Source organism: Vulpes lagopus, chromosome 24, assembly GCF_018345385.1.
Source record: "Vulpes lagopus strain Blue_001 chromosome 24, ASM1834538v1, whole genome shotgun sequence".
NCBI lineage: Eukaryota > Metazoa > Chordata > Mammalia > Carnivora > Canidae > Vulpes > Vulpes lagopus.
This window is the reverse complement of record NC_054847.1, coordinates 17082348-17100519: the sequence shown is the minus strand read 5'-3', so window position 1 is coordinate 17100519 and position 18172 is coordinate 17082348. Positions and strand designations below refer to the sequence as shown.

The 18172-nt window shown below is 46.4% G+C and overlaps 1 protein-coding gene across 1 annotated transcript in view; it reads left to right on the top strand.

The window, feature by feature from the left end:
- The window catches only part of TMEM163 (transmembrane protein 163), a gene marked incomplete at its 5' end in the record, with an annotated part of 225155 nt that overhangs the window by 199980 nt on the left and 7003 nt on the right, over nucleotides 1-18172 (top strand). The window contains one exon of the mRNA XM_041740005.1: nucleotides 15600-15711. Within this exon, the coding sequence (XP_041595939.1) occupies nucleotides 15600-15711 (112 nt within the window). The remainder of the gene's footprint in view (nucleotides 1-15599; nucleotides 15712-18172) is intronic.

Sequence of the window (18172 nt, the reverse complement as noted above, 5' to 3'; positions counted from 1 at the left end):
ACCCTCTGGCTGTGTCCTCATGAGTACCATTCAGAGGACGCCACCCTCTTGACCTGGTCACCCCCCAAAGACCCCCACCCCTCAGTGCCATCCCACCGGAGCTTACAGCTACAACGTAAGGAATTTGGGGGGAGCACAAGCAGGGAGGGTAGATGGAGTTGTTGGAGGGTGGCACTGGGCCATCCAACAGCCAAGATCTCACTCAGTGACCGGGCTGGCCCTGTAGAGGCTGCTGGGAGAGACTGTTCTAGCAGCTTGCCCACCAGAGCTCATTTCGCCCTGCGATTTTGACCTGCTGGCACAGCTGTCTTGATGGCAGGCGGTCTCCCGTGTCAGGGCAGGGGACCGCCCCCCACCGGCTTCCTCCCTGCTGCTTCACCTCCCTGCCTCGTTGACCGCCTCTCCCTCGGGACCTTGGTGACAAAGCCCGGTGTCAACAGGCGTTCAGAGTGACTTAGAACAGAGCTTCCACGGGGCGGGCTGTGAACACGGTCCCCTAGGCCGTGCCCGGCGCCTGCAGGCCGCCTACGTGTCCCCAACACTGCAAGTTGCCAGAGCGGCCCGTGGAACAGCAGACGCCGGTGCTTCCGTTTATGTCAAACCCAGGAGCAGGGCCACCCAGGTGGCTCAGTGGTTTAGCGCCGCCTTCAGCCCAGGGCCTGATCCTGGGGACCCGGGATCGAGTCCCATGTCGGGCTCCCTGAGTGGAGCCTGCTTCTCCCTCTGCCTGTGTCTCTGCCCCCCCCCACCCCTCTCTCTCTCTGTGTCTCTCATGAATAAGTAAATCTTAAAAAAAAATTCAGGAATAGACTAAAGTGCTCTGCTGACTGTGCTCAGGAGGGGGCCGCAGAGCAAGGGATGCAAAGGAGCCTTCCCACCAAAGCAGAATGTTCTGCGTTTCGTCTTGGGCCTGGTTCGGTGGGTGCTACCATTGACAGAATGTATCCTGTCAAACGTCTAAAAGCTGTGCCTTTTATCATTTGTTACTTATACCTCAACAAGACAGTCTATGATGACTAAAAGGAGCAAAACGAGTTCCTGGGAGCCTTTTCAGGCCGGGTGTTGTCAGTCGTGTTGAATCTAAGCCCTGTGCGTGTGTGTTGAACTCGGGGCTGAATGCCCTCCCTGCCTGGCTCTTCTGACCACACGCCTGGCCTGCCCTCGCCTCGACCACCTTCCTGCCACTGCCTGCTTTCTGCCAGTCGGAGAGCATGGCCTGCTTGTTTCCAGGTCCCCACCACCCAATCAAGTGACGATGTGAATGTGACGATGGAAATGTCCTAAGCCTGCATTCTCCCACACGATGACCAACAGCCGTATGTGACTCCTGAGCGCTTCCAGTATGGCTAGTCAAACTGAGTTTTCAGTTTTGCTCAATTTAAATAGCCACACATGTTTGAATGTGAAACGTGCCATTAAAAAAAAGAAAAAAGATCAGAGGATGAAATTACAGTCAATGACTACCTCACCGAGCAGGTGCTATTTGAGTACAGGTATGATGCAAGTGAGGGAATGAGAGGGAGCAGCATGAACAAAGGTCCTGTGGTAGGAGCATGTTGCACATGTTAGAGGAGAAAGGCAGAGGCGGGGGTGGCTGGAGCAGAGGGAGCGAAAGGGAGAGTGGGAAAGCTGAGGGCAGAGGGGTCAGCTTCATCCAGCTGGTTCGGTTGGGCTTGGCTTACTGTGAGGAGGTGAAAAGACCTTCATCTTCATCTTCTCAGTGTATGCATAGCAGGTCATGGTGACTCTTATCTGCCACCAGGTCAGCAGACAGTGCAGGCCAGGGCAGGGGCCCCCTGTTCTCCCGGAGCCGAGGGGCTGAGGGGCCCAAGGCCCGGATCTTGCAGACCAAAGTCTGCTGAGCTGGTGGACAGTAGCTAATATCACACATTGGCGCCAGGACCCTCCCCAGGTCAAGATTTATCAACTCTCCCCTATCTGCCTTTGAATCCTAAAACTAGCTGTGCAGCTTTCATCACATTCCAGGCTGGGCTTAGAGAATTGGAAGAGGTTGATAGTGGTCCACTGCCCAGGGAGATGCAGAGCATGGTTGGGACCTCTGAGCTCTGCTGCTATTTCTCTCATATCTTTGGGGGAAGCCACCTGCTTTTTCAGAGCCTCAGTTTCCCCACCTGCAGTGTGGATTAGATGGTCTCTAAGTCCTTCCTGGTCTGATGCTCTGTGATTTTAAGACCACCTCATGTGTATATAGAAGGTATGCTCTCTCTTGTCCAGTCGTGGGCCAGATTTGGGGGACTGGCCAAGGAGATGCTGGGGATGTGCCTCAGTGACTTGGTCTCTAAGGCAAGACAGGATTCATTTTGCTGCAGACCCATGAGTTGGGGGTGGAAAGCTTTTTGTACAATGGCGATCTGTCAGATTCTCGGAATTCCTTTTTTTTTTTTTTTTTTTTTGTTCCATTGACTTAACATGTTGCTTTTCACATTTGAGGATCAATGAAGTTGGAAAATCTCAGAGGCATTACTAGCTCGTGGAAAGGCACTCCACTCAGATGGACTGTTGGCCTTTGTCATGTGTGATCTGGAAGGTAGAGGCCGTGTTCAGGGCAGGTCAAGGTGGCTTCGAAGCTGTCCTGAAGTTTGGGATGGGGGATCATGCACTGTTGCCCACAGGGCAGGAGGAACTCAGCCGCCCTGGTGATGGGCAGGTGGAGTATTCTCGCCATGAAGCCTCTGTGTCCCATAGCCCTGGCTGGCAGAGAGCAGAGGGGTATGTTCAGACCCAGCTCATGTCTATCTGGTCTCTGGGAGCATGAGTGTGAGGGTCAGGCTTCACAGAATTTCATTCTTGCCCCCACCAATGTCCTGTTTCCCTCCAGCAGTCCAGGGAAACAGCTATTGCTCAAGAACACTCCCTGGGGTGGTGTTCCTTCCCATTTCAAGGTATATTCTGGCATCCCATTTGATCATTAGAGAACCAGTCAGCCTGGCCTTTCCCCCGTGTGCTCCCTCCATCCCAGTTTGCCTTTACTGAGTTAGGCTTCTTTGTTTGTTTGTTTTTAAGATTTTATTTATTTATTCATGAGAGACACACACACAGAAAGAGAAGCAGAGACATAGAGGGAGAAGTGGGCTCCCTGTGGGGAGGCTGATGCGGGACTCAATACCAGGACCCTGGGATCACACCCTGAGCCGAAGGCAGACACTGAACCACTGAGCCACCCAGGTGTCCCCTGAGTTAGGTTTTTAACACTCTGCTCCTGACTGTCACTGAGGGTTAAGATGACAGTGACTATGTGGATACACATTTCTATGTCTTTCATAAAATGGCTGTCAAAGACTTTGCTGATTATGATTTTTTTTTTAAATTTATTTATGATAGTCACAGAGAGAGAGAGAGAGAGAGAGAGGCAGAGACACAGGCTGAGGAAGAAGCAGGCTCCATGCACCGGGAGCCTGATGTGGGATTCGATCCCGGGTCTCCAGGATCACGCCCTGGGCCAAAGGCAGGCGCCAAACCGTTGCGCCACCCAGGGATCCCGCTGATTATGATTTTGACATCCCTGTAATAGTGTCGAAGTTCATATCACAAATTAAAAAAAATATTTAATCGAAGTATAGTTGACATATATTAGTTTCAAGTGTATAACATATCTAACAATTACATACATTACAAATGCTCACCACAGTATGTGTAGACACTGTCTGTACCATACGATGTTACTACAGTATTATTGACTATATTCCCTACTCTGTACTTTTATTCTTATAACTTATTTATTTTGTAACTGGAAGGTCATACCTCATACTCCCCTTCACCTGTTTTGCCCATTCCTCCCCATTCCCCTTCCCTCTGGCAGTCACTCATTCGTTTTCTGTATTTATGAGTCTGCTCATAAATTTTTTTAATTAATTAATTAATTTATTTATGACAGTCACACAGAGAGGGAGAGAGAGAGGCAGAGACATAGGCAGAGGGAGAAGCAAAGCAGGCTCCATGCACCGGGAGCCCGACGTGGGATTCGATTCCGGGTCTCCAGGATTGCACCCTGGGCCAAAGGCAGGTGCTAAACCGCTGCGCCACCCAGGGTTCCCTATGAGTCTGTTTCTTATTGTTACTGTTTTGTTCATTTGTTTTATAGATTCCACATATAAGTGAAATCATATAGTATTTGTCTTTCTCTGCCTTATTTCACGTAGCATAACGCCCTCTAGGTTCATCTGTGTTGTTTGTTGCAAATGGCAAAATTTCCTTCTTTGGGGCTGAGTAATATTCTGGTATGTATACTATTCCTTCGTCGTCCATTCATCTATCAGTGGACACTTAGGTTGCTTCCATATGTTGGCCGTTGTAAATAATGCTGAAATAAATGTAGAGGGGCATGTATCTTTTTGAATTCGTGTTTTTGTATTCTTTGGGTAAATACCCCTTAGTGGAATTATGGATCATAGGGTTGTTCTATCTTTACTTTTTTTTTTCTTTTTTGTGTTATCTTTACTTTTTTTGAGGAGCCTCCACAGTTTTCCACAGTGGCTGCACCAGTTTGCATTCCCACCAACAGTGCAGGAGGGTTCCTTTTTCTCCATATCCTCACCAACACTTGCTTTCTTGTCTTTTTTGATACTAGCCATTCTACTGGTATGGGGACATGTCATAAACATTTTTTATTGCAACAGAGATACTGAGGTGAATGAGAAAGGATCTTTCCTCTTAGCTCGTAGGAGAGAGAAACAGTGTAGGAAGCAAGTGCAAGGCTGAGTCACGAGACACATGTGAACCTGGTCCAGAGTGAGGGGGTGTGGAGTGCAAGTGTCAGTTGGTAGAGTATGAGTTGTCAGGAAATAGTTACTAGAGGAGGAAACACTTGAGATAAGTCTATAAAAAAGGAGTGTTGACTCACTCAGACAGTGCAAATACATCAGTAGGAAATTCATGAGACTCCAAGTCAGACCCTTTGGGTCCATGTTCTACTCCTGACCTCTCTAAGTTTCTGATTTAATCTTCATAATGACTATGCTTTGATCTCTGTCTTCGGTCTCACATTATGATAATGGAGATTATGTATGTTATGATAATGTGCATAAGCTGAATTATGTAAATAATACTAATTTTCACCCAAGGATCCCTGAGATAAATTTCTTTTTTAAAAATTAGTTTGATTGAAATACAGTGTACATACAGTAAAATTCACCCATGGAATTTGATGAGGTTTTGGTTTTTTTTTTTTTTAAAGATTTTATTTGTTTAAGAGAGAGCATGAGTTGGAGAGGGGCATGAGGAGGCAGAGGGAGAGGGACAAGTAAGCTCCATGCTGAGTGTGGAAACTGATGCAGGGCTCTTCTCACAACCCTGAGGCTACAGGCTACCCTGCACTGAAACCAAGAGTCAGATGCCTACCTGACTGGGCCATTCAGGTGCCCCTTGATGCATAGTCACAGAACTACCAACACCATGAAAATACAGAGAATACTGTCAGTCTAGAAAGTCCCATCATACGCATTTGAAGTCATTAATCACCCTTCTCCCTAACCATTGATCTGCTTCCTATCAGCGTAGTTTTCATTTTCTAGAATGCAATATAAGAGAAATAATAACTTATTTAGTCTCTTGTGCCTGTTCTCTTTCACTTAGCATAATGATTTTTCACTGCTGAATAGTATGCCATTGTATGGATGCATCACAGTTTCTCCAGTCACCAGTTGTTGGACATTTGGGGTGTTTTCAGTTTTTTGACACTATAAAAAGTGCTTGGAACACTGGTGGACAGGTTTCTGTGTGGACAGAAGCTTTTGTTTCTTTTGGTAAATACCAATGAATTGCTGAGTCCTGTGGTAAGTCTACACTTATGAGGAGTGGCCCATCTGTTTTTACAAAGTGATATATACATACACGGGTGTATACTCCTCCTAGCAGTATATGAGAATTCTGGTCGCTCCACATCCTCACTGCAGTTGGTCTTATCTCTTTAATTTCACTGATTCTAATGTATATGCAGTTTTGCATGTTGACTGTTGACTGATGATGTTGGCTGTCTTTTCATGCGCTTACTTGCTAGTCATATATCTTGTTTGGTGAAATGTTTATTCAAATCTTCTCATTTATTAAGAACGAGTCATCTGCTTTCTTAGGGAGTTATAGAAAAATCTTAATATATTCTGGATGCAAATCCTTTAACAAGTATGTTTTTGACTATTTTTTCATTTTCTTAATGTCTTTCAAGGAGCAAAAGTTTTTAATCCTTTTGGTTAGGTAAAAATCATATTGCTGTATAATTTTGTTTTTCTTTTATGAGTGAGCTTAAGTATCTTTCATGTGTTTAAAATTCATTATCATTTTCTAAGTGTCCTTTGCCCATTTTTCTGTTAGTTTTGTTTTGCCCTTTTTCTTAGAGATTTCTAAGAGCTCTTTTTTTTTTTTAATAAGGGAGGTTAATGCTTTGTGAAAATATTTTTTTCTGAGTTTGTACTTGTTATAACATATTCCCTGCATCTGTTTTAATTTTTGTGTAGTCAAGTGTATCAATTGTTTATAGCTTTGAGATGGTTATAAAAGGCCTGTATCATTACAGAGCCATAAAGAAGCTTTGGCTGCATGGATATAATCTATGTATCACTTAACTTGACTATATGTATTTGTCTTTGGCTTCTGAGTGAGTAGCTGACTTATTTGAACCTTTTTGCTCAGATTAAGTAAAGACTCAGCTGTGAGAAATCATAGGGGCTCTGTGTTGTTAACAGTGAAAACTGAATACCTAACCAGGAAAAGGCAATTTCTCTGTTTTTACAGAGTCCACAGTTTAGGAACATGAGGGATATTTACGAGGCCATAAAGGAGGTACTCTGGTACATTTTATAGCTGGGAACAAATCCAGGTTCCCCCATTAGCTGTGTGACCCTGGGCAAGTCATTTGGCCTCTGTGCATCTGATTCTCCACTTCAGATTCCCACTTGGCTGGGCTGTGAGAATTAATGGAGACGTGACTCTGAAAGAAGTCAGCAGTGGTACGTACCCGCTCAGGTTGCAATTTCTCATCATTAGCCGTATCTGCTCTGGCTTCCTGATCCTTGGGAAGTAATCCTCTCAGAAACTCCCTTTTTTATTATACTCAGGATCATCTCAGCCAGCTTGGGATGCCATAACAAAACACCACAGATTTGGTAATTTACACAACAGGGATTTATTTCTCACGGTTTCTGGAGACTGGAACTCCAATGTCAAGGTGCCAACAGGAGCAGTATCTGAGGAGAGATCTCTCCTTGGGTTTTGGGTTATAACTAGTAGCTCGCCTGGCCCTTTCTCAGGATATGCAGGTAGAGAGAGCAAAAGAAATGTCTTCTTCTTCTTCTTAGAAGGGCACAGATCACATCATGAGGGCCCCATCCTTAAGACCTCATTTAATCCTAATTACCTCCCAAATGCCTCATCCTTTGGCTCCAAAACCATTGTTTTGGGGTTAGGAGCCCAACATTAGGCATTTTAGGGGAACACAAACAGTCCATAGCAGGGACTCAATGTCTCCAGCAAGCTGATGACTACTACATCTCTGTGACATTATGTGGGGAGCAGGGAGCCAGGTGGGCTTGAATGGGGAAATTCCAGAGGACTTCTAGGATATTGCAAGCTGTTTTTGGTAGAGGGAGTTGGCAGGCCTGTGCTAGCCTAGGTCCTTCCTGGGTTCTTCTGCAGGGTTTACTTGTTTTGGAGGCAGATCAGTGCAGCAATAGTGAGCAAAGCCTCCTGGATCTGGGTGAGGCCTTGAGATGGCCACAGTCTCTGTTCTCCCAGGCTTTGGGAAGGCAGTTGTTCCTTCAGATCTGATCCTGAAAGCAGAGGATGGTTTGTAGAAAGAATCCACAGACAGAAAAGCCTAGGTTTTGCATATTGGCTTCTCTACATTTAAATATAGCATTTACTCTGTGCCAGTGTTAGTTTGCAATCCCCTTGGAAGATTCCCGGGTATATTCTGAAACCATCCCCCATAAGCAGAGGGCAGGGAGACACCAAAGAGAGACAGCCTGCTCCAGATTGGTAGGTGGCAGGTGTGATAAGCATGGGAACTTAACTTTAAGGCTTGTCTTGGGCATCTGCAAGACGAGTAATTTCTGCCTGCCAGAATTTTGAAAGTTTATATAGAGGTTAAAGTGGGTTCAGTCACATAACTAGTCCAGCCTCAACATCATATTTCTGTCTCAAGGCTGTATCCTTAGAGCACCTTCTAGGAGTAGGAGGGTGGGCAAGTGGAACTCACATTCCAAGGACAGAGGAGGGATGGGGAGCCTTCAATTGCTCAGGTTCAGTTTGGAGGTCAACTGATGGTCAGTGTGTGTGTGTGTGTGTGTGTGTGTGTGTGTGTGTGTGTGTGTTTAAAGATTATTTATTTTAGAGAGTTAAGGGGAGGGGGAGAGAGAGAATTTCAAAAAGACTCCTCGCTGGGTGTAGAGCCTGACACGGGTCTCGATCTACGACCCTGAGATCATGAGCTGAGCTGAAACCAAGAATTGGAGCCACCAAGGTGCCCCCAGTCATTGTTTTTTGTTAATTTTTTCAACATTTCCCCTCTCATGATCAGCTTTTACAATCTTATGTGCCCTCTGTTCCATAGTTTGCCATGAGTGGTCAAGCAAGGGGTTTCTGTAGCATGGAGGTGGCTCGTTTGGCAGCTCTTGGGCTGCATTGGATGCAGATGCCACAGCAACCATGCAGACATTTGCAAGAGAAAAAAGAAGTTAATAATTCTCATAATCAGTGATAACTTTTTCCACCAAGAGCCTCATGATCCAAATGATTTATTAAGTCCCCTAGGCTGGGAGTCAGATCACTGAGGGTATTCATTTGTGCCCTCACGTGATTTAATAAAGACAACACATTAGCAGACTCATCAGATATGAATATAAAACCTTTTGTTAATGGTGCAATAGTAATGTCCAAGGCCATCTGATTTCGGAGGACAGGTTTCTCATTACAGATATTTTAGTAAGGACAGGCCTTTTGGTTATCATTTAAGGCTTTCTGGGTGGCTATAACATACTCCAGGCCAACAGAAGGAACAAAGATGGCAGTCAAATGATTGTACCAGGGGGAAACAAAAATTGCCCATCTAGTTTTGAGGATAGCGAGGTTGGCAACTTTAGAAACTTGACCTGGTTGGGGCACCTGGATGGCACAGTTGGTTAACATCTGACTCTTGGTTTTGGCTCGTGTCTTGATCTCAGGATTATGAGATCGAGCCTCTTATGAGGCTCCATGCTCAGTGTGGAGTCTGCTTGTGATTCTCTCTTCCTCTCTCTCTGCCCCTACCCCCTGCTCGTGTGTGTGTGTTCTCTCTCTCTATCTAACATAAATAAATCTATTAAAAAAAAAAGAAAGAAACTTGACTTGGTTGTACATATTATATGTGTTGGTTGGGGAAGGCAACGCTGTCAGGCCTGTGGAGATGGATGATCTGGGAGACGGGTTTGGCAGACCAGGATCCCCAGTGTTTTCCCTCTTTCAGTGGTGCGTATTCCATCCAAGGTAGTGCATTTCAGCAGGTCTGATGTGCATCAGGGTAATGGGGTTCCAGTAGAGATCAATTCCCCCTCATTGAGGGGTTTGAAGTGATTTAGCCATCTTGGCAGGACATTGCATTGCAAATTTTAGTAGTTAATTCCTTTCCCTGGTGTGATAGGGCTTGGTGGTCTCAGCAGCACAGCATGTTGATCCACAATGAGAGTCAGGGCGGTGGCTGTTTAATGAAGCTTCTGTAGGTTTATGATCTTGGGGCCCTCGGCAGGGGTCCCTGGTCTGGCATACGGGGTCACAGACCCTTCTGGTTGATCATTTAAATGTATTAAAACCTGGAACAGTTCTTCAGTCCACCCAGTCAAGGTGGGTTTTACTTGTTAGTAATTTAATCTGCTGCTTTAATATTCTATTTTTTCATTTCTACCAACCCTGCTACTTTTAGGTTATAGGAAAGATGGAACCTGCATTCTATGTCATGTTCTTTTGCCTGTCTTGCACATCATGACCTTTGAAATGTGACCCTTGATCACTGTATATTCGGCAAGGGTATCCATACGTGGCACTCGGCTTTTTAAATCCCCTAATGGGGGCAGCTTGGTTTGCACAGGAACATGGGAAAGTTTAGGGTAGGTCCACACAAACCAGAGAATATTTAGAACCCTCACTCAGAGGGTGGGGGCCAGTATAATCAATTTGCCACCCTCACCATTTGGGAGCTCTGGTAGCTGGCCTTGGACTCCTTTGGTGGCTGCCTTGAGTGTTTTAGAATACATATGACATAATACATAATGACTGTTAGATCGCTAATCATCAAGTCACTCTATTTCAAGTGCAATTTGGCATCCTTGGCAATGTGCCAACTCAGGTTGGCATTATGGTGGCCACCTTCTATATATCCGATCTTCTGTATCTATTAAATGGTCAGTTGCTGGGTCTTATTCTGAGGTAAGGTATCAATTCTCTCCCTACCCCCCCCCCCCCCGCCCCACCAGGGCACGAGCTTCTTGATTGACAGGGATATCCAATGCTTTACTAGCAAGTGCTGCCTCAGGCTCTCACAGGTAGACCCAAAAGTCCCTCTAGACATTATGACCCCACTTGTGAGTCATCCATCCCTTAGCTTCTCATTTTCTAAGCCATAGGGTTAATTTCTTGAGGATAGCCCAACTGCTGATGCCAGCAGTTAAGAGCTAGGGTTCATGAACAGCTCTTAGCAGCCTACTAGTTGCTGTGGTTCATTCCTTCCTGGAACAATGCTATGCACAGTGCTAGGATCTGTTGCTTTGTGGGCCTATCAGGTTTTGTCCCCTTCCCGAGCTGGGACCAAAATCCTAGGGGCACTCTCCTTTGTGTCTCTGTTTTCTGGAGTCGTAGACACATGTAACTCAAATCATAGCTCTGTTTGGGAGATGCCCAGAGCTTTAATCTGCTTCATTAATATTCTTGCCTTCTCAAAGGTGGCTTGCTGCTCTAATCCCCAGTCCCATATGTGCCCTTTCCTTCCCAGGTGGCATAAGAGAAAGGGACGTTGTGCCAGGTGGGGAGTATAAGTCCCCTAAGAATCCAAATCCCTACCAAGGCTTCCATCTTTTTATACTCTTAAGGGATAAATAGGCTTACATCTTATCAATCATAGCTTCCGGGACAATGAGCATCTTACCTGACCAAACAACTCTCTAAACCTTTTGCAACACTTTGGCCTTGAATTTTCTGTGGGTTCACTGCCCATTTTTCCCCTTGCAGATATTCCAGCAAAGCCTGTACAGTGTCCTGGAGCAAAGGCAGTCTTCACATGCTAACATTGATGTCATGTGCCCATTTTACTGATGTGGGCAAGGAAGACAGACAGGTCCAGGACATATTGTGGGGCTATGCAGGTGACCTTGAGGGATATTTGAAATGTTCATTATTGTCCTTTCCACATGAAGGCAAATTGACCTTAGTTATCAGAAACCTTTACTAGTCAAAATCTGTTCTGTGAATCTCCTTGATGATGAAGCACTTTTACAGGAACACTTTTTGCCAAAGCATCAGAATAAAACAGAAACTGTAAATGACAAAAAACTTAAAAATGGCCATGGCTAAAGATTTGAAGAGTTTGTTATAGTGTAATTGACTAGAGAATTTGGTTATTTCTGTGTGATATACATTTTAAAATGATGACTGATAACATTTTAGTAGGACATATTAGGTTTTTAGGAATTTCAGACAAGTATGCCCTAAAGAAAGCTTAGCATCATTCGTATTTGACAATGCTTCCCATGAAATTTAACATATCAGATAAGCCTAATTAGTTAAACATCTTCTTTTCCTAAGGAGAGAGAACACATTTTTTGAGATATTGTGGGTCTCTCTGGAAAATCCCAAAGTTAGTTCATTGTTAAGACTTGATTGAGAATTTGATTTTTGGGAAGCTTCTCAAAAATATACAATGTTTAAAAACACTTGATTAAATAGGATCACAGGTCACTGTGAAACAATCCATTTAACCAAAGTGATTAATTAAAGACTTTGAAGGCAAATAAGAAAGTTACATAGTTGTGAAAAACACCTCTTTTAATAGAAACTCAGTTTTGTTGAGTAATCAAAGACCTGATAAAGATAACATGAGGCACAGGAAACTATTTTGACAAAACAGAATCTTCATTTTCAGGGCAGGTTACTTAAAAGGTAAAGAAAAACCTTTCATAATCTCATCAAAAGACCAATAGTCCAAGAAAACTTTGTCCTTTTAGCAGATGAAAGAAAACTATGTTTTAGTTTTACATAAGAACATGTTTGATAATAAAGCTTTTTTTCCTTAAGCCAATTAAATAGGGCTCTTGTACAGAGTAACTTTGGCAATGCCCTCTGGAGGTATAAAAACATCACATACATGACATAGATCCATAGATCTGTAGACGTATGTAAACATATAGGCACAAATAGAGACCCCATACCTTGATTCCAAAACTTGAGTCCTCATCAAACCTACATAGATGGTAGGTTTTATAAGTAAGTGATCTTACATGTGAGGCTTAGCTTGGTTGGCCACAACATGACTAGATTTCCACAATTCTGTCCACCAAATCTTGAAAGTTTATATAGAGGTTTTACCTGGGTTCAGTCACATACCCAGGCTAGAAAGTCCCAATACCACATTTCTGTTTCAAGGCTGTATCCTTGGGGCAGCTTCTGGGAGTGGGGAAGCCAAGTGGGACTCACATTCCAAGGACAGACGGGGACGGGGAGTCTCCAGTTGCCAGTCCAGCTTGCAGGTAGGTCAGCCAGCAGTCGTGTCTTCTTGGCGACCTTCTTCAGCAGTCAGGCACTGTTTTAAGCATCCTTCTGAAATAGTATTTCAGGTTCAAGCAGAGAAACCACTCTAGATGGTAGAGAATAGGGCTTTGCTGCAGGGATGAGAGTTTATAGGCTGGTGGGGGCTGCAGAAGCAGCATCTGGCAGACTGTTGTCCCTGAAGTCACCAGGGCTGCCTGGAGGGGAGACAGTGGGGCATAGGGTGAAGCAGAGCAAGGACAACCAGTACTGTGAAGGTGGACCGGAATTGCATTTGACCCTCACTGAGTAGCCTTGATGATGTGGGTGAAGCCTTGACAAGCCACTGCGGGTCCCCTCATAGTCCTTCTTATATTTCTTTCCATTACACCATGCCTACTTTTCTCTAGATAATAGAAAAAAATCGGGGCTTGCCATTAGCACTTAGTGTGGCTGTTTGGTGGGATAGGTTAGTGCATGGATGATGTGCTTGGGCTCTTTAGCACCAATTGCTATATTTACTGCACATCGTTTGCTTACTTGGGGCTGCTGGTATCACCCTTTCCCCTGTGGAAGAGACAACTGAGATTTCAGCCTCGGGTCTGTTTCCCCAGTAAACACTGGGGTCCAGATTTGAGCAAATGTCCACTGGTGCCTCACTGCCCTTCAGCTAAGCCCCCTCCCCATTCAGCAGTGAGCTCCCTGGGACAGCAGACCCAGGAGAGGACCGCTAAAATCACAGTGGCTCTTCTCAAGATGCATGGGGAAGGGTACCCCAGCTCTTTGGGACTTAGATGGGGTGCACACAGATTTTCACCACTTCTGGGAATTTAGGGATGAAGGCATTACCAGCAGAGAGATGGAATGGAATGAGAAAGCGGGGTGAGCAAAGCAAGAATTCAGCCTCTGAATTTGGAGTCCCAAGTGCTTGACTGTGTCTGTCCCCCAGCTTAGGCTTTCTGAATCCTGTCAGCAACTGGGTGTATGTCGACCCATTGCATTATATCCTTTGGGTGCCGACACCCATGATTAGCCAGAGTTCCTGCACAGCGGGAGTTGTGATTTGGAGCTCCTTGGCCCCCCGCCCCCCTACCCCTCGTGGGCTCTGCTTTGTGGCCTCATGCACAGCAGGGACTTGGGATCTGCCCTAAGATGCTAGGTTTGGCATCATCCCTGTTGATAATTTGAGTAGGTGAAATAGTAATCATAATATTCGCTGAGGTAATTATTTTAAAGAACTTTAAAATTAGAAATAATTTTAGATTTATAAAAGAGTCACAAAGACGTTACACAGAGTTCCAATACATCCTTCATCCAGCCTTCCCTGACATCTCATGGAGATAACCGGGGTGTGTTTGCCCAAACTCCGAGATTACTAGGTATTAAAGCTCCAGGCTCTATTCCAATTTTCCCAGCTTTCCCACTGAATATCTTTTTTCTCTTCCAGGATCCAGTCCAGAACACCATGTTGCATTTAGTCCTCTGTCTCCATAGTCTCCAACCTGTGACAGTTTCTTGCTTGTTCCTTGCCTTTTGTGACCTTGACACGTGTGAAGAGTAGTGCTCAGGGCAGACGTTTTGTACACTGTCCGTCAATGTGGGTTTGTTCAGTGTTTTTTCAAGATTCAGCTGTGGTTATGGATTTTTTGAGTAGAACACCAAGACCTGTTCTTTTCGTCAGGTCACATCTTATCAGGAAGCGCATGATACCGTCATCACTTATTAATGGTCTTGCTAATCTTGATCACTTGTCTAAGATCACTCACCAGACCACTCCACTCAAAAGTCACTCTTTTCCCCTTTTCCACCCTCATTTGTTAGATACCAGCCCAGAGTGAAGGAATTAAGCCGCACCTCATGGAAGAAGGATTAGCAGAGGATCTGGGGACATATGTTAAAACCACCATTGATCAGTATTCTAGGGGAGATGCTTTGATGCCTTGCAGATATCTTGTTTCCAGGGAGGTGATTTTTCAAATGATTTTGTTCAGTTTTGAAGCCAGGAAAACAGGCCATGTCTTCCTTCTTCCCATCTTTCTGGCACTAGGCTAGTGGATTTGGGTAATAAGATGCTTAAGGAATCAGTTCTTTTGTATCTTGATGCTTTATCAGATTTCTGCTGGAAGTTGCGTTTTAATATTGGAGAGAATCTGGAGGCTGTGTCTCATGGGAGTGATGCACGGGAGCGCTAAGCTGAGGAGGATGGTGGGCCCTAATGTCATAACATAGCGGTGCTGGCTTTTGCATGTGTGACTCACTCATTTGCTTGCAAAGTTAAGGTAGAAACTTATAGGAAGTGCTAAGATAACGTCAATAGCAGACTATATTTTTAGATGCCTTTTCCCCACCTTGAAGGCTATATTTGAACATCTAATAGCCTTGTGTGAGTTTAAGGAAAAAACATGGTTTTAAGTAGCTTTAGCCATAATTGACTGTGCGGCCGATTCACTGGGCTCTGTGTTGAAGTGCTCATAGTCACGTGGTGTACTTACATGTTCCCATATTCTCCAGCTGCTTTTTGAATGATTTATGAAAAACTACACATAGCATGCCCCGTTTATAGCATTCTGACCAATTACGTTATTGATCAGCGATTGCCAAACATTTTGGCAGAGGAGTGTCAAGGGGAATCTCCAAAAAGAAAAAGAAATAGTTTCCAAGGGAATGTGAATCTGGATTATCTGGTTTTGATCATCTTGTCCAATTCCCGGTGACACAGGTAACTGCCCTATGAGAACAAGCAAGATCTCCCACCTGGTGGCAGCATACCCAACTGATTATTTGTTCTGGGAACAAAGGTGATCTTGAAGGCAAGTGGTTTGCAGATCATCTATTCAAGCAGGAGGTGAACTGTTGAAATCTGGAACTTTCTCTCCTAGGATGATTTCCTGTTCAGCGTCTCCATTTTAAGCGGGATCCTTTGCAGCATCCTGGCTGTGTTGAAGTTTATGCTGGGGAAGGTTCTGACCAGCAGAGCACTCATAACAGACGGTGAGTTAAGGCCAATGTGCCTGATCCCCAGTGGCTGAGCTCACTGTGAGGGAAGATGCTTCTCAGGGCCTTGTCCTGCAGAAAAGCTCAACAATTTGGGATCTGTTCCTCACTGTCCTCCCCCTCCCCAGGCTGTTTAGTGATCCTCAGGGTTCCCATGTCAGGACAGATGTCTTGCACCCCGGGAAGATAATAAATTTCACGAACCACTTGCACTCTGACCTCTTAACAGGGGGGATCGGGGTTCCCCAGCCTGTGGTGTCTGTTAACAGTACAGAGTCCCGAGCCTGACCCCTGAAGATTTGGATTCTGGGAGTTTGAGGTGGGGCCCAGGAAGCCCTGATTATACCAGCACCCCCATCCATGCCAGGCATATGGAGATTTGATGCTGCCTCCATGGCCAATCTGAGGGGCCAGGACACAGTGTCACAGGGTCCAGGGAAGATGGGCCTTGTAGTGTCTAGCACTCCTGCGGGACCTTTTGGGTACCAGCTCTCTGGTCTTTCTCAAGTGCCACTTCCAGCAGGGCCTGCTATTTGCTTTTGCCCCTGCAGGATGGCCCCTTCCTCCCTGTGCTGTGGAGGCCATTGGCCCATATGAAACCAAAGCTTTCTAAGCAGTAAATAAGCTGCTCAAAGTAGTAAAAAGATCGGTGACTGGGACTGAGCCTTCCTCTTCCCTGCTCTGCCTTCAAGCAATGCATGGGCCCCTGTGTGGGTGCTGGGTGGCCCAGGCAGCTCCTCGACTCCCAGGGCAGGCTGGGTGAGGGCAGGGTTCGGCCCTCCCTCGTGGGGTCCTGGGTTTGCTGCGGTCAGAGTGGGATGCCGGGGCAGCGCGGGGCCGGCTGGGGTCTACGGAGTGGTAGGTGCCTGGCGCTGTGTTAGGTGCCACGTTAGCTCCTGTTGCACCATCAGAACCACCTCGTTAAGGTTTCTGTCTCGTAAACCTGAATTTATAAGTCCCTTGCTTTTACCCAGAGCCAGATCAAAAGGACGTGTGGCTCCGTCCCCCGAGAAGGCCGCACGCAGGCCTGAGGCCACGGCCCGTGCCAGTCTTGGAGGCCTCTGTCACCCACCGAGACGCCGTGGCCTTCTAGGCAGTTTGCATTAAGCCGAGCCTAGTATAGGGTCCCGTTGGAGCCCGGCCTGTATGGATGCCCTCGCCTCTCGGGGGGGCAGACCCAGAATCTGAGGAGGAGTGTTCATTCCCTGTGATCTCTGTGATCTGGTGTTTTTTAACCCGAGAAAGAAAAGGCCTCCTTTGGACACGGAATCCTCCTTTACGTGGGGTGAAGAGCTCAGGGTCGCTTGGCCGAGAGCTGATGGCTGGCCGGGCATTAGCCGGGTGTCTGGGTGTGGGCTCCCCAGCCACCCTTGAGGTCCTGCAGTGCTGCTCGGAGGGACACTGCTCTGCTGGGGCCCTGCAGGCTGAACAGAGCAGAGGCCTGGCCGGGATGTGGCTTCCCCAGCCGTGCGTCCATGCCTCCCTCTCCACGTCTCTTCACCTGGGACCCAAGGGCCAGGGAGGGCGGGCCCGGGGGAGGCTGCACCCATCAGCACAGCTCCCCGGGCTCACCTCTTCCAGTCCTCATTTGGGCCCCTGAGTCAGAAAATCTGAGCTGGAGAGCATCAGCATGTGTCTAGTCCCTTGACTACAGGGACTACAGGGGGTGCCCCCCCAGAAGCCTGGGTGTGGGCTCAGCAGTTAGGCCCACCCTCTCCCACCACGAGCGGGGCTCGGAATGAGGGTGCCCTGCCTTGCCTGGTGGTCTTTCTTCACATTTGATAGTCAAGGTATTAAGTTTCTATTTAGGCTTCTGTGTCCTTCTAACCTACCATTTTATGTGGCTTATGGAGAAGACCACAAGGAGAAGTAGGTTTTTGTTTTTGTTTGTTTTTGTTTTTGTTTTGTTTTTATGAATAACTTCTGACTTTGTAATTTTCACACACAAAACCGGCTACACACAAACAGTGTTCCCATTACAGTCTTGAACCAGAGAGGGGTCATGGCAAAGGGAAGTGGATGGTTTGAGTGGAAACTGTCCTACCCACAGGCGGAAAGCGGGGCTAGAGAGCCATCCTGGGGATCATAGCGGGAGAGAGTCTGGGGTGTCAGAGTGGCACAAGGGGTGAGGGGCTTGGGCAGACCCTGCAGGACATTGGGTCCACGGTGGGATTCTGGATGTTTTGTTAAACATTTAATACATAAGGTGACAGGATCGGTGTTTTCTAAAGAGCCCTCTAGCGGTCAAGGTGGAAGACAGAGCCCAGGGAAGGAGAGCAGGAGGGATATAGAAGTGTGGGGAGCAGAGGGCGCGGTGGGACAGTGTGAGGGCAGAGGGTGGTGGGTGGCAGGGACCTTGGGCAGGGCTCAAGGTCGAAATGTCGCAGGGGTTGATGAGAGAGCCCCTGAAAGGGCAGAGAGCACTGCTGCAAAGAGCAAAGGCAGCCGGTGACCCCTC